Source organism: Sander vitreus, chromosome 16, assembly GCF_031162955.1.
Source record: "Sander vitreus isolate 19-12246 chromosome 16, sanVit1, whole genome shotgun sequence".
Classification (NCBI taxonomy): domain Eukaryota; kingdom Metazoa; phylum Chordata; class Actinopteri; order Perciformes; family Percidae; genus Sander; species Sander vitreus.
This window is the reverse complement of record NC_135870.1, coordinates 30425190-30438999: the sequence shown is the minus strand read 5'-3', so window position 1 is coordinate 30438999 and position 13810 is coordinate 30425190. Positions and strand designations below refer to the sequence as shown.

At 42.8% G+C, this 13810-nt stretch overlaps 1 protein-coding gene across 1 annotated transcript in view; it reads right to left on the bottom strand.

The window, feature by feature from the left end:
• megf10 (multiple EGF-like-domains 10) overlaps nucleotides 1-13810 on the bottom strand; it is an 86134-nt gene that overhangs the window by 8352 nt on the left and 63972 nt on the right. Inside the window, exons 12-22 of the mRNA XM_078271396.1 lie at nucleotides 13634-13797; nucleotides 12210-12312; nucleotides 11079-11225; nucleotides 10489-10623; nucleotides 9285-9413; nucleotides 6976-7104; nucleotides 6625-6753; nucleotides 6153-6281; nucleotides 4675-4899; nucleotides 2458-2573; nucleotides 1660-1783 (exon numbers count right to left, since the gene is read on the bottom strand). Coding sequence (XP_078127522.1) covers nucleotides 1660-1783; nucleotides 2458-2573; nucleotides 4675-4899; nucleotides 6153-6281; nucleotides 6625-6753; nucleotides 6976-7104; nucleotides 9285-9413; nucleotides 10489-10623; nucleotides 11079-11225; nucleotides 12210-12312; nucleotides 13634-13797 — 1530 coding nt within the window. The remainder of the gene's footprint in view (nucleotides 1-1659; nucleotides 1784-2457; nucleotides 2574-4674; nucleotides 4900-6152; nucleotides 6282-6624; nucleotides 6754-6975; nucleotides 7105-9284; nucleotides 9414-10488; nucleotides 10624-11078; nucleotides 11226-12209; nucleotides 12313-13633; nucleotides 13798-13810) is intronic.

Sequence of the window (13810 nt, the reverse complement as noted above, 5' to 3'; positions counted from 1 at the left end):
GTCATTATTGATTTTTTTAAGGAGAGAAAATAAAAAATATTCTACAGTAAGGGACATGTGATGAAGGCATGTATCAGGATTTCAGTGTCATTCTGATTTATAAATGCTCTAACTTTGGTAATGTTCCTTGGAATAAAAAAGTATGCTAAAATGAGTCAGTTTGGGCAAACATTGAGTGCAGCTCCTCTCTAATTTCCAATCATACAATGAATGAATGAATCTCAGGGTCCTAGTTTAACGATCTAAGTGCACGGCGGGAAGCACCTGGTGCAGGTGTGTTTAGGGCGTGTACGAATCCACTTTTGCTAGTTGGAGGGTCCGTGCACCGGGGTCATGGTTCTAAAGGGTTGACCTTAGTGTCTTCATTAATCAGAGGTGTGTTTTGGGCGTAACATGCAATAAACCAATCAGAGATCATCTCCCATTCCCTTTAAAAGCCAGGCGCATTTGGACCTTGGAGCATTGCTATATGATGTTCAGGAGAAGAAACTGATCTGCTTGTGCGTGAAGTGAAAGCGTGCGAGCAGATCATATCATAATACTATTTCATATTGTAATATTTTTATTTGTAATCTTCTGCATGTGTGTGTGCTGCTGTGCGTCCCTGTGTGTGTAACAAGCATAGTGTGCGCGCGCTGTGCACGAGCCTAGGAGCATTTTACTAATGCTCTGTTAAAATAACAATGAAATGCTGCGTTATTGACTTTAGACCAGGTTTTTGTTGGTCAATGGTGCGATCACTTCCCACTGCCTCAAGATAGCAATACGCCCAGAATGCACCTGAACACACCTCCCTGTAAGACCAGCACGCCCAGAATGCACCTGAACACACCTCCCTGTAAGACCAGCACGCCCAGAATGCACCTGAACACACCTCCCTGTAAGACCAGCACGCCCAGAATGCACCTGAACACACCTCCCTGTAAGACCAGCACGCCCATGGGCCACAGATGGGAGCAGGTGCATTTGCTATTTAAACGACGTGGGCGATGGACGGGAAACTGACAACTGGGTCGGTCTTAAACTAGCAAAGACACTTGGGTCGGGCTTTGCGCTGCGCTGCGCCAGGTGCGGGATAGGGCCCTTTGTTTCTTTGTCATTCAATTTGAAAATAATTGTTGTACTCATACAACAGTGATGTCAATGAGATAGGAAATAAGAGTAGTCAACGAAGTGGGTCATCAGGTAAGATAAATGAGGAACACTTTATTGAACATCAAGTGATACATGCTTTTTTTTCTATTTGCCATGCTGTTACCTATTTGTCTCATTTTTCTGACCCGGAAAATGGATGGATGGATTTTTTCCTAAATGTATGTATGCATTGTCAAAGTGGTGAGATCCTTTTTGTTTTAATTAGCTTATGTTTCATCCGTTTGCATGTGTTTTCTTAATTGCAGCTCCCTCCCAGCCAGCACACAGCCAATCAGATTGAGTTTTTAATCCGGTGTCATTCTTTCTTTAGCAGACTTGAACAGAACAGTATTGCTTTGTGCACAATATTTATTCCATAGAACAATACAGTATTGACGTCCTTATTGGAATTCCATGAGCTATTTCTTTGGAATCCACTGAACATGAAAGAGTGATGATCTATAGTGGGACAGCGGCGGTAATGTTGCTATCTATGAGTGCACTATAATGTATTCCATGTCTCACCCAGTTCATTGAAGCAGTCTTCTTGTTTCCAGTCTGCCGGCAGTGTGCCAGTGTGCTCAGCTAGAGTCGCCCTCTTTCTCTGATCTACATTCTTCAAGTTCACAAACAGCTGGCTGCTCTTGGCCTGCAACATTAAAGGGAATATGAATTAATAGACACATTCTGTCGTGAATATGTTACATTCCATTCTGTGAAAACTCTGGACAAAGCCTCTCTCATCTGTTTTAATTGGTATCATACATTTGTTTGATATATTCTTACACTTTTTTTCAAACCAATCCAACCAATCCTCCTTTACTCTGGAGCTTCTTTTCTACTCTCACGTCATCTAAGTGAATGGAGCGATGTTTAGACAATGGATATATCTGTGTGCGTCTCATTAAACTTTTAAAAACACTGTAAAATGTAACGCTGCGGCGTGTCGCTTTCTTTTCTGAGCACTCGCCACTTCTTTCAGAATCCACTTTGGTCCAGCCATAGATGATAGGATACGAACCGCAAACAATCGTGATCAGATTGTTTCATAACACATTATTTATTTAATTCTTATTTTGCCATCTATTTGCCCCTCTACAGACCCAATCACAACATTTGTTATCAATGAGTTGCAGGTAGAAACCTCCTGCGTTCCGTACAGACGTCTCTGAGCAAACAGAGACGAGGAACAGCTGGATCTACTCTCATCTCCTTCATCTAAACACGCAACAGTAGCAATCATAGTACCAATAAAGATGATAGAACCATGACTAGAAAGTCACGGTGAGCCGGTCCATACAGTCTCAAAGTCCACCTCCCTACCTTTCCATATGGGCCATTGTTAACATGCGGGGGCCCGATGCACTGGGTCAGAGTATGGTAGCTGGGGTTGGAGAAGTAGTTGCTGGGGTGGGCCTCGCATGCCGGAGCGTGAGCATCTGAAAAATGACAAGGCGACAAGAACTCTTACCAAGAAGTTCATCAGGTTTTAATTTACAGAATATGGGACAATCATATATCATTGTTTGATTCAGTGTGATAGCGAGACAGCAGGGAACAGAGGCTCTGCAGTGGAGATGTCTTTGTTCAATGTGTGTTACTGAAAAGGAGAAGATAACCAAGCCTTTTTGCCAACTTGCTTCATGGTGTCTTCACTGTCAATGATCTCTATCGATATCAGAACAGACCACGTTTCCCATACAGTATCTCTGGCGCTGTAGTACCGACATGCAGTTACATATATATATATTTGAAGATATTTTGTAGTAATTTCCCTCTGTTTAGAACAGCTGAAGAGAGACAGGAAACGGGGGAGAGAGAGAGAGGGGATGACATGCAGCAAAGGGCCTCGGGTCGGATTCAATCCCAGGCCGCTGGCAAGGACTAAGCCTACATGGGGCGCACACTCTACCAGGTGAGCTAGAGGTCGCCCCGCAGTTACATCTTTGAGGAGATGCATGTCTGCTGCAGTTTAACGTCAGAGTCTAGCCGCCCATACATTCGGCATAAATGTGTTTACATCAATCATTTTTAATTTAAACTTCCCCTATAATCCCCTGGTTACTGTGAAACTGTTTTTTGTCAGTGCCATGGACAGAGATCAGCAGCCTCTTGTGTTGAGTGATGTTATAGGAAAAGTAGCCTTCATAGCATTATTCTGTAATTGGTAAACGAGACCATGAGTCATTTGGCGTGAACAACAAGTGAGTATTTTCATTGTACTGCAATCCTGAGAGATAGTAGCACTGCTAGCTGAGCTGCAACATCAGCCAACACAATATTCTGCACTGTGCATATTTATTTCTCTGTTACCTCCTGCTGTGCAATATGCCATTTCTATTCATCTGCACCTTACTCATCTATATATATATATATTTTTTTTTTTACCTGTCTGTTTATAATAAGGGTGTTTATAGTATACATATTATTACTATTATTATTATTATAACTCTTATTCTATTTCTCATAATACCTTTTGAATATTTACCCTCTATTTAATGTGCATTTGTCTTATTCTGATGTGTGTGATTTTTTTTGGAGCTGCTGTAATAAGGGACTTTCCTCAGTGTGAGATTAATAAAGTCTATCTTATCTTATCTAAGATCATTTTCAAAATAGTGTTTAACTGTTTAAAAGCCATACGACAATCAAGGAGAAAGGACGATGATGGTCCAACCTGAGGACAGAGCTGCCTAACATGCCTGGGACGTAGGCCTGGAACAATTATTACATAATTGTCAATTTATTTTTACATAATCACCGTTTCTTTGTTTAACAGCAATGAATTGCTAACATGAGCTAAGGTCTTAAGGAGTATGACTGGTCATGTTGATTTTGTTTAGATATGACAAATTGTAATTATATAAGTGATTATTGGTCGGACTATATCTTTTTATTATTATAACAATTGTTAGTTGTTGGCACTTGACCCCTATACACGTTCATAGAAACATAAATGGCAAGGGGGGAGGAACAGTTAGAAGACATGTTTTATGATAATAAAGAGGCGTGGTTTACTTCATAGGCTGTGTATTTGTGTTATTATATTATCTGGGTCACATGACAGATGTATAATGGCTGTTTCTCAGGAGGTAAAAGCGATCCCTGGCCCTGCAGTTTCATGTCAAAGTGTCCTTGGGCTGCGCCATCGATGTGTGAATGTTTATCTGATGAGCAGGTGGCACCATGTACGGCAGCCTCGGCCACAGTGTGTGAATGTGTGTGAGTGGTGAATGGTTCCTGTACGATGTTAAAGAGCTTTGAATAGTTGTTAAGACTAGAAAAGCGCTATATAAATACAGTCCATTTAAAATACAGTCCATTATAACTAAAAGATGTATCCTGGGATTCTCCCAAAACATCAATTTGTTTAAAAAAGTAATAAATAAATAATTGTAAATTTCACTGAAAGAGACCATTACATTGTTAATCACAATTCTTTCGGAGACAATGAATTTTTCAACAACATCTGGAATTGTTCCAGCTGTAGTGGGACGGTACACGTGACTGATCTGAATGCAGTTTGAGCCGGTGGTGTACCTGCGATGCTGTAATCAGCCGGGACCCTCAGAGCCGGAGTGTAGCTCACAGCGGGCATGCTCGGCTCCTTGCCCTTCTGTTTCTTCCTGTAGACGATGAAGAGGAGCAGGAGGAAGAGCACCAGCAGCACCAGGACGATGATCCCTGCGATGGCTCCGATCTGGTACGTGTCCACGTGCATGGCTGCGCTGGTCAAACTGTTGAGGCTGCCCACCACCACACCAGCTGCACACACCAGGACGTTAGAGGCCTTAGAGTCTGTTCTGATAAATCAGGGGTGTCAAACATACGGCCCATGGGCCAGAACCGGCCAGCCAAAGGTCCAATCATACCCACTGGATGACTTTGCAAATAGTGAAAAATGCAGAGAAGTAATTGATTCCAGTTCCAAATGTACCACTTTAATCTCAGAGAATATCCGAGTTCTTTTCCCGCAAATTAGATAATAATCTCTCCTCCCATGATTTCCTCGCGTCTCTCCCGGGCCTCCTTGGTGGGAGGGACTAGGACGCGAGGAAGGGAGGCAAGTGGAGGACTCAAGGAGGCAATTTAAGGGACATGAGATGCAGCTATAGTCTCGCTGTGGAGTAAGCTACACCACAGTGACACTCTGGGTTGTTTGCATTTCTTTAAACCGATCACAATCGTCTTGGGCGGGGCTAAGCTCCAGACGCAGCGACGGTGGCTCTGCGAAATAGTCTCAGGGAGGAACTTGTTTTGGTGGAACCCGCAAAAGAAAACGCCACATACAATATTAAATGAAGTTAACTGTTGACACAATACAGTAACGTGAGCTATTTAAATCAGCTGATACATGGTTAAACCTCATTGGCTCTTCCCAGTGTATCTCCGTGTGTACTTGGTCCACAGCAATCCCACCAATCAGTCCCAAAACGTCCCATGCCCTAAACATATTCTTTGTAAATCTTTACAATCATTCCCTGAAAGAACCAAGCAGGCCTGACTTGTTGCACCGTCCAAATTTTCTTCTAAACTTGACATTTTTTAGCGCTCGGACGTTCTGGTTGATGTTTCCCGAAGAGAACAGAATATGAGAACGGAAACACACAGAGAGAGGAAGGTGAGGGGCAAAGGCTGCAGGATGTCAGGCTTTATCTTTGAAACGTACAGCACTTCCACTGATCCAAACTATGTGGAACACAACACCGTCAGGGTCTCGTGTGTTTGTTCGAGTAGTCCAGCTGTGCCGGCTGTCCCTTTCACAAAGTTGTGGATTTGTGTTATTCCCTCCAACGGCAGAACAACTCTGCTCCTCCATTCTGTGCTCATACAGAGCGGTGAGGCGGAATAACAACGGAATAAAGGCGCAACATTCCCGCCTTGAACAGGCTGTGTGAAGGAGGCTAATGATTAGACAACCAAGGTAATCTGATTACTGCAACTATTATCAAAAACCAGAGGATGCAGTTTGAATGTCTTTCTTTATGAACATGATGCAACATGGATTGATTCCTCACCTTGGTCACAGCGAGCTCCCTTCCAGCCCGGGCTGCAGTAACATGTACCAGTCATGTGATCACACGTGGAGTTATTTAGACAGTCACAGACCTGGCGGCAGCCGTAACCATAGGAACCAGGTGGACACTCTGGAAATAAGAAAAGATACATTATCTATTCAACTTCAGTAGGATGTCCCCAACAGAAATCAAGTTTAAGTGCTGAAAGGAGTTGAAGTGTCAGTTACAGTCGTGATAGTCTCGCATAGCCAGACCTTCCTGCAGTATACAGCTGTTAAACATAATAAAATATATGATACACTGTATCAGTGTACCAATCTGAAATACCTATATAATATATATATATCGTCCGATACGCAAGTTTAGGTATCGGTATCGGGAAGCAAAATATGGTATCCGACCATCTCTAGAAGAAAGAAAGAAATAAAGAAAGAAGGAAAGAAGGAAAGAAAGAACAGACGGTGGAACATACTTTGCTCACAGTGGCGTCCCATGAAGCCGGTGCGGCAGGTGCACTGTCCAGAGATGTGATCACAGTCGGCTCCATTCCTACACTGGCAGGTCTGAGAACAGTCCTTCCCATAGAAACCTAACGGACATCCTATAAGGGAGTAGTCATCCATCACTTGATATACTTTCAAAATGCTCTACTTCTGAAATAAACAGCGAAGGCTGTAATATATATATGGGTCAAAAGGATGACATTTTTTATAATCAATGAAACATCTGAGTTTGATCACACAGAGCTGATTTACTACAGTATTTGTCATATATGTGCATGTGTGTGTGTGTGTGTGTGTGTGTGTGTGTGTGTGTTACTGACGCTGAGTGCAGTAGAGGCCGGTCCATCCGGGGGTGCACTTGCATTCTCCATCATAAGTGCTGCAGTAGGCTCCGTTGTGACAGTTACATGTGTGGATGCAGTTGGGTCCCCACTGACCCGGCGGACATGCTGCAACACAGCCACAACACAATCTCATATCAGGTCACAGCTAAACGCAAAAACGTTCAAAGCTAAGTTGTTTTTCTTTTTACCTCAGAATATATGATTTCATGAAGAAACAGTAGAGCTGTAACAATTCCAAAGTCTCAGAAATAATTGCGATTAACAATATAACTTACAAAATCACTTTTTCAAACAAAGTAATGTTTTGAATAAATCCCAGGATACATCTTTTAGTTACATCACTGTTATGTGACACAGATTATGTAATAACACAAATACACAGCCTATGAAGTAAACCACGCCCCTTTATTATTATAAAACAATGTCTTTTTTTCTTAAATGAACATAAATGACAATAATCATCCATACATAGCCATACACCTTGGGACCTTAGCAAATGTTAGCAATAATGTTTAAATAATTGCAGTTTCTGTGTTTAACCACAATTACTTAAACATTATTGCGATTAGACAATTATGTCTATGTACTTTACAGGATAGTAACATTATAAAACCCATCATAGCCATCATACAGTGGTGTGAAAAAGTGTTTGCCCCCTTCCTCATTTCCTGTTCCTTTGCATGTTTGTCACACTTAAGTGTTTCGAACATCAAACCAATTTAAACAAATAGTCAAGGACAACACAAGTAAACACAAAATGCAATTTGTAAATGAAGGTGTTTATTATTAAAGGAGAAAAAAAATCCAAACCATCATGGCCCTGTGTGAAAAAAGTGATTGCCCCCCTTGTTAAAACATACTATAACTGTGGTTGTCCACACCTGAGTTCAATTTCTCTAGCCACACCCAGGCCTGATTATTGCCACACCTGTTCACAATCAAGGCATCACTTAAATAGGAGCTGCTTGACACAGTAAGGTCCACCAGAAGATCCTTAAAAGCTACACATCATGCCGAGACCCAAAGAAATTCAGGAACAATTGAGAAAGAAAGTAATTGAGATCTATCAGTCTGGAAAGGGTTATAAAGCCATTTCCAAAGCTTTGGGAATCCAGCGAACCACAGTGAGAGCCATTATCCACAAATGGCGAAGACATGGAACAGTGGTGAACCTTCCCAGGAGTGGCCGGCCGCCCAAAATTACCCCCAAGAGCGCAGCGACGACTCATCCAAGAGGTCACAAAAGACCCCACAACAACGTCCAAAGAACTGCAGGCCTCACTTGCCTCAGTTAAGGTCAGCGCTCATGCCTCCACCATCAGGAAAAGACTGGGCAAAAATGGCCTGCATGGCAGAGTTCCAAGGAGAAAACCACTGCTGAGCAAAAAGAACATCAAAGCTTGTCTCAATTTCTCCAGAACACATCTTGATGATCCCCAAGACTTTTGGGACAACATTCTGTGGACCGATGAGACAAAAGTGGAACTCTTTGGAAGGTGTGTGTCCAAGTATATCTGGCGTAGAAGGAACACTGCATTTCATAAAAGAACATTATACCAACTGTAAAATATGGTGGTGGTAGTGTGATGGTCTGGGGCTGTTTTGCTGCTTCAGGACCTGGAAGACTTGCCGTGATAAAAGGAACTATGAATTCTGCTGTCTACCAAGAGATCCTGAAGGAGAATGTCCGACCATCTGTTCGTGTACTCAAGCTGAAACGAACTTGGGTTCTGCAGCAGGACAATGATCCTAAACACACCAGCAAGTCCACCACCGAATGGCTGAAGAAAAACTAAATGAAGACTTTGGAGTGGCCTAGCCAAAGTCCTGACCTGAATCCTATTGAGATGTTGTGGTATGACCTTAAAAAAGGCCGCTCATGCTCGAAAACCCTCTAATGTAACTGAATTAGGACAATTCTGCAAAGATGAGTGGGCCAAAATTCCTCCAGGACGCTGTAAAAGCCTCATTGCACGTTATCGCAAACGCTGGTTGCAGTTGTTGCTGCTAAGGGTGGCCCAACCAGTTATTAGGTTTAGGGGGCAATCACTTTTTTCACACAGGGCCATGATGGTTTGGATTTTTTTTTCACCTTTAATAATTAAACACCTTCATTTACAAATTGCATTTTGTGTTTACTTGTGTTGTCCTTGACTATTGTTTAAATTGGTTTGATGTTCCGAAACACTTAAGTGTGACAAACATGCAAAGGAACAGGAAATGAGGAAGGGGGCAAACACTTTTTCACACCACTGTATTTGTTATGAATGTTTGAGTGAACTCACGCTGGGAGCAGTCGCTGCCGATCCAGCCTGGATAACACTGGCAGGAGCCGTCGATGGGGTTACAGGTGCCGTTGTTGGTGCAGCTGCAGCTCCACGCACAGTTCTTCCCAAAGTGACCGCTGGGACACACTGCAACCCAGGACACACGTGGGAGTGTTCATCTTTCACCTTCCTCAACCACATTAGTCTCACTTCTTTTGCCATCTCAGACATCATCTATGGAGTTTACTTTGGGACCTTGCTGATGAGGTTCTTATTACGCACAAATGTTTAATGTTGTTCAATTAAAAACTGCCACTGAAAGAAGGAGTTAATGTGCTTACTATATAGGTACCCGTCTAATGTATATGACAGCATGTTTTGTGTTGCATGAGAGTATGTGTTGAGAGATGCTTATTTTCTGTATTTTGTGTTGTCTCCAATCAGAGATCATCTCCCATTCCCTTTAAAAGCCAGGCGCGTTTGGACCTTGGAGCATTGCTGTTATGATGGAGGATTGGCTGAGCAGGAAGGAGAGATTTTCAGGAGAAGAAACTGATCTGCTTGTGCGTTAAGTGAATGTGTGCGAGCAGATCATATCATAATACTATTTCATATTGTAATATTTTTATTTGTAATCTTCTGCATGTGTGTGTGCTGCTGTGCGTCCCTGTGTGTGTAACAAGCATAGTGTGCGCGCGCTGTCCACGAGCCTAGGAGCATTTCTCTAATGCTCTGTTAAAATAACAATGAAATGCTGCGTTATTGACTTTAGACCAGGTTTTTGTTGGTCAATGGCGCGGAATGCACCTGAACACACCCATACATGGGCGCAGGTGCATTTGCTATTTAAACGACGTGGGCGCTGGACGGGAAACTGACAACTGGGTCGGTCTTAAACTAGCAAAGACACTTGCGTCAGGCCTTGCGCTGTGCTGCTCCGGGTGCAAGATAGGACCCGTTGTGAGTAAAGGCAAATAATAGAACAGCTAGTAAGTCTGGTAAGTTCAGAAAGTTACATCACTTTACTGTAATGCAGCCGTTAAAACCAGGAAAAGACGACACTCTAAGATTTAACGATATTAAGAAATCCAAAATCTAAGACGATATCTTGTCTTGTATATCGATGTCCATATAATATCCATATATTTCCCAGCCCTGGTGACCACTATCAGCATTTAAAAAGCCAACATTCACACTTCGTAAGCCAGCAGAAAGAACTCACCCTCGTTGCACAGCGCCCCCTTGAAGCCCGGCAGGCAGTCACACTGTCCCGTGACGTGGTGACACGGCCCGTTGCTGTGGACGCACTGGGGACAGGTCTGACTGCAGCGGTGACCAAAGTAACCTGGAGAGCAGACTGCAGGCAAAGATAAGTTCATTTCATCTGCATAGAATTTAAAACCTAACATCGAAATATTCTAAATGTAAACTTAATATTCTTAGGGGTAGGGTGGCATGGAATGTGGTGGGGTTGGTACAGGTGGACCTGCCTCCTATGTTAATGTGTGTTCCACTGGAACACAGGGACATCACTACAGTGAAATCTAATGGATCAGAAACACGAGCAGTCAGGCAACCAGACACTTTATCCAGATGATCTACGCCACTTTTTATGGAGATCAAATTGAAAGTCAAATGTCTCATTAATCCCATTTCCAAATACGTTTGACCAACCTGTCTGATCGTCTGACTACTCATGTTTTCAGACTTATTTTTAGTGTTCCCAAAACTCAGCTGTTAACCTGCAGAGTAGGGTGTTGTGATCGCTTCTTTATCCTGTAAGTGAAGCGTTAGCTGTGTGCTCAGACTTACTCCTCTGACAGGTGGTGCCTCGGTATCCCGGAGCACACTCGCAGGTCCCCTCATCCGGAGAGCACGACGCTCCGTTCTTACAGTTACAGGGGAGGGAGCAGTTTGGGCCCCAGCGGCCCTCGGCACACACACTGTCACAGTGGATACCTGCACATAATTATGATAATTTATACTTTTATTGATCCCCAGGGGGGGAATTAATATTGTTTCACTCTGTTGTAAGAACACATTAAACACAGGCCTGAAATACACACACATGCTCAGGTCCTATAAATGAGTGATGTCAGAGTGAGGCGCCCTGGGGAATAGGGGGTTCGGTGCCTTGCTAAAGAGCACCTTGGCAGGGCCCAGGAGGTGAACTGGCATCTCTCCAGCTACCAGTCTACACTCCCAACCCAACTCCTACTATGGACTGAACTACTGCCACACACACACACACACACACACACACACACACACACACACACACACACACACACACACATTTGTTTCACTATCTTTGTGGGGACCCGTCATTGACATAATGCATTCCCTAGCCCCTTACCCTAACCTTAACCATCCCAACTAAATGCCTAACCTTAACCCTTACCCTCACCCTAACCAGAACCTAATTCTAACCCTAATCCTAAAACCAAGTCTTAACCCTCAAACAGACCTTTAACCTTGTGGGGTCCAGCATTCTGGGCCCCACAAGTATACTGTATTCCCCGGTTTTTGGACCCCACGAATATAGTAAAACAAGAACACACACACACACACACACACACACACACACTCAATATCAACTGGTGCAATATACACATTGCGAAAAATCTGAGATTGTTTGTGTTAGTTGAAAGGAAATGTTTTTTTAATAGTGCATTTTATATTCAATTAAATGTTCAATAAAAGAATGTTGAAAATGATTTCCTTTCATTTCTTTTAAATTCAACAACAGTTTGTTGTATTTTAGCTGAATACTGAAAGCAGCAGAACTGAGTACACTTGAATTTCTGTTTATTTATTGCAAGTAATATTGTTATGGCGATATTCAAATATCGCATATCGCATATTTTCCGCATATTGTGCAGCTCTACTTCAGACTATGCGGGGGATAATATCGGCCATAAGAACATTGTTGTTAGGTGTTACCTGTCCATCCGGCCAGACAGCGGCAGTGCCCAGTGGAGTGGTGACATCCATCAGCGTGGCTGCAGTCGCAGCGTTCTCTACAGTCCAGCCCATAGGAGCCGTCCTGAGGAGCACAACATGACATCACAGAGATCAGCCTCATTAACATGCAGCAGTCATGTGGTCTCCAGAGAGAAGCCGGCCATACTTTCAACCAAAATTGTCCCAAAATTGTCCATAACGTTGATGGTTCCATACAACGCTCTGCACAAATACAAATAAATGATCAGTTCACTACTTTCATTGAATTTGGGTATTTTATTCCATTTTATAGCATTTGAAGAAAATAATTTGTTACACTTTACTTAAAGGTAGCTACATAAGAGTGACATGACACTGTCACGAACGTCTCATAAACGTTTATGACATAACCGTTCTTTTAGTAAGTGTCATTCGGTTTTTGTCATGACAAGTTATGGTTATGGTTAGGGTACATGTGTCATGACTGTGTCATGACAGTGTCATGTGGTCATGACAGTCATGAACACGTATGTACTTAGTTACATTCCAGCACTGGGATCCTGAATCCCTGTTCTCAGGTTCAGAGAATATACAGTATGGAATGAAGGATTGATTGGAAGGTGATTTAAAGCACTGTTATGGGCTGTACACCTAGGGCTGGGTACCCAACTCAGTACTTTTTAGGCACTGACCGAATACCTCTAAAGTATCGAGTATAGAAAAATGTCTCGTCATTCAAAACCCAATTTCAACACCTAAGGAGTAAATCTCATCAGTGTCAGTGAGCCAATCAGCAAGCAGCATGCTTCTACCAAGATCTAATAATGTCTGTGATTGGCTGTCTAACGTTACACGTCGTAGAGACACGCAGGAAGAACTCTACGTTACACAGAGACGCTCACGTAGTCGGAGCTGAGACATAAATACAAAGATTTGTGGCGTAATGTGTAATGCTGTCATTTATTTTTGTTTTATAAAATTGGTATTGGAAAAAAGTCTCGTTTAGGAACGGTATTGGTATCGGTACCGGTATGGAATATTTTTGAACGATACCCAGCCCTAGTACAGGGTGGAAGAATTGATATTTTATTAATTAATGAATATAACATGAATTGTTTTCATTTTTATGTAATTGTATTAGTTCGACAATTACGAGACATTTTCTCATTTAAAATTGCAAATACAAAATCAAACACGCTGCATCCTCTGGAAAACATCAGGGTGTGATGTGTAGTGTTAAAACATGCAAAGCACCACTTGGGCCTTTTAAAGAAATCATTCAAATCGTGAATTGTAGGTGAAGTAGAGCTGTGATTTCTTCACTGACCTGCCAGCACAAATCATCTTCAAAAAAAGGAACGTGTTCTTTGTAAAACATTACAAAAAACATTATTCGTGCTTTTTTTCCCCCCATGTCCTCTCACCTGGCAGTGGAGTTCACAGCGCTCTCCCCTCCAGCCCGGGGCACAGGTGCAGAGACCGTCCAGGGCGTTGCACGCCCCTCCGTTCCCACACAGACAGGTGAGGTTGCAGCCCAGACCCCAGGTCCCGCTGGGGCAGTTGATGGAGCAGTCCACTCCGTGCCACCCTGGTCACACAAG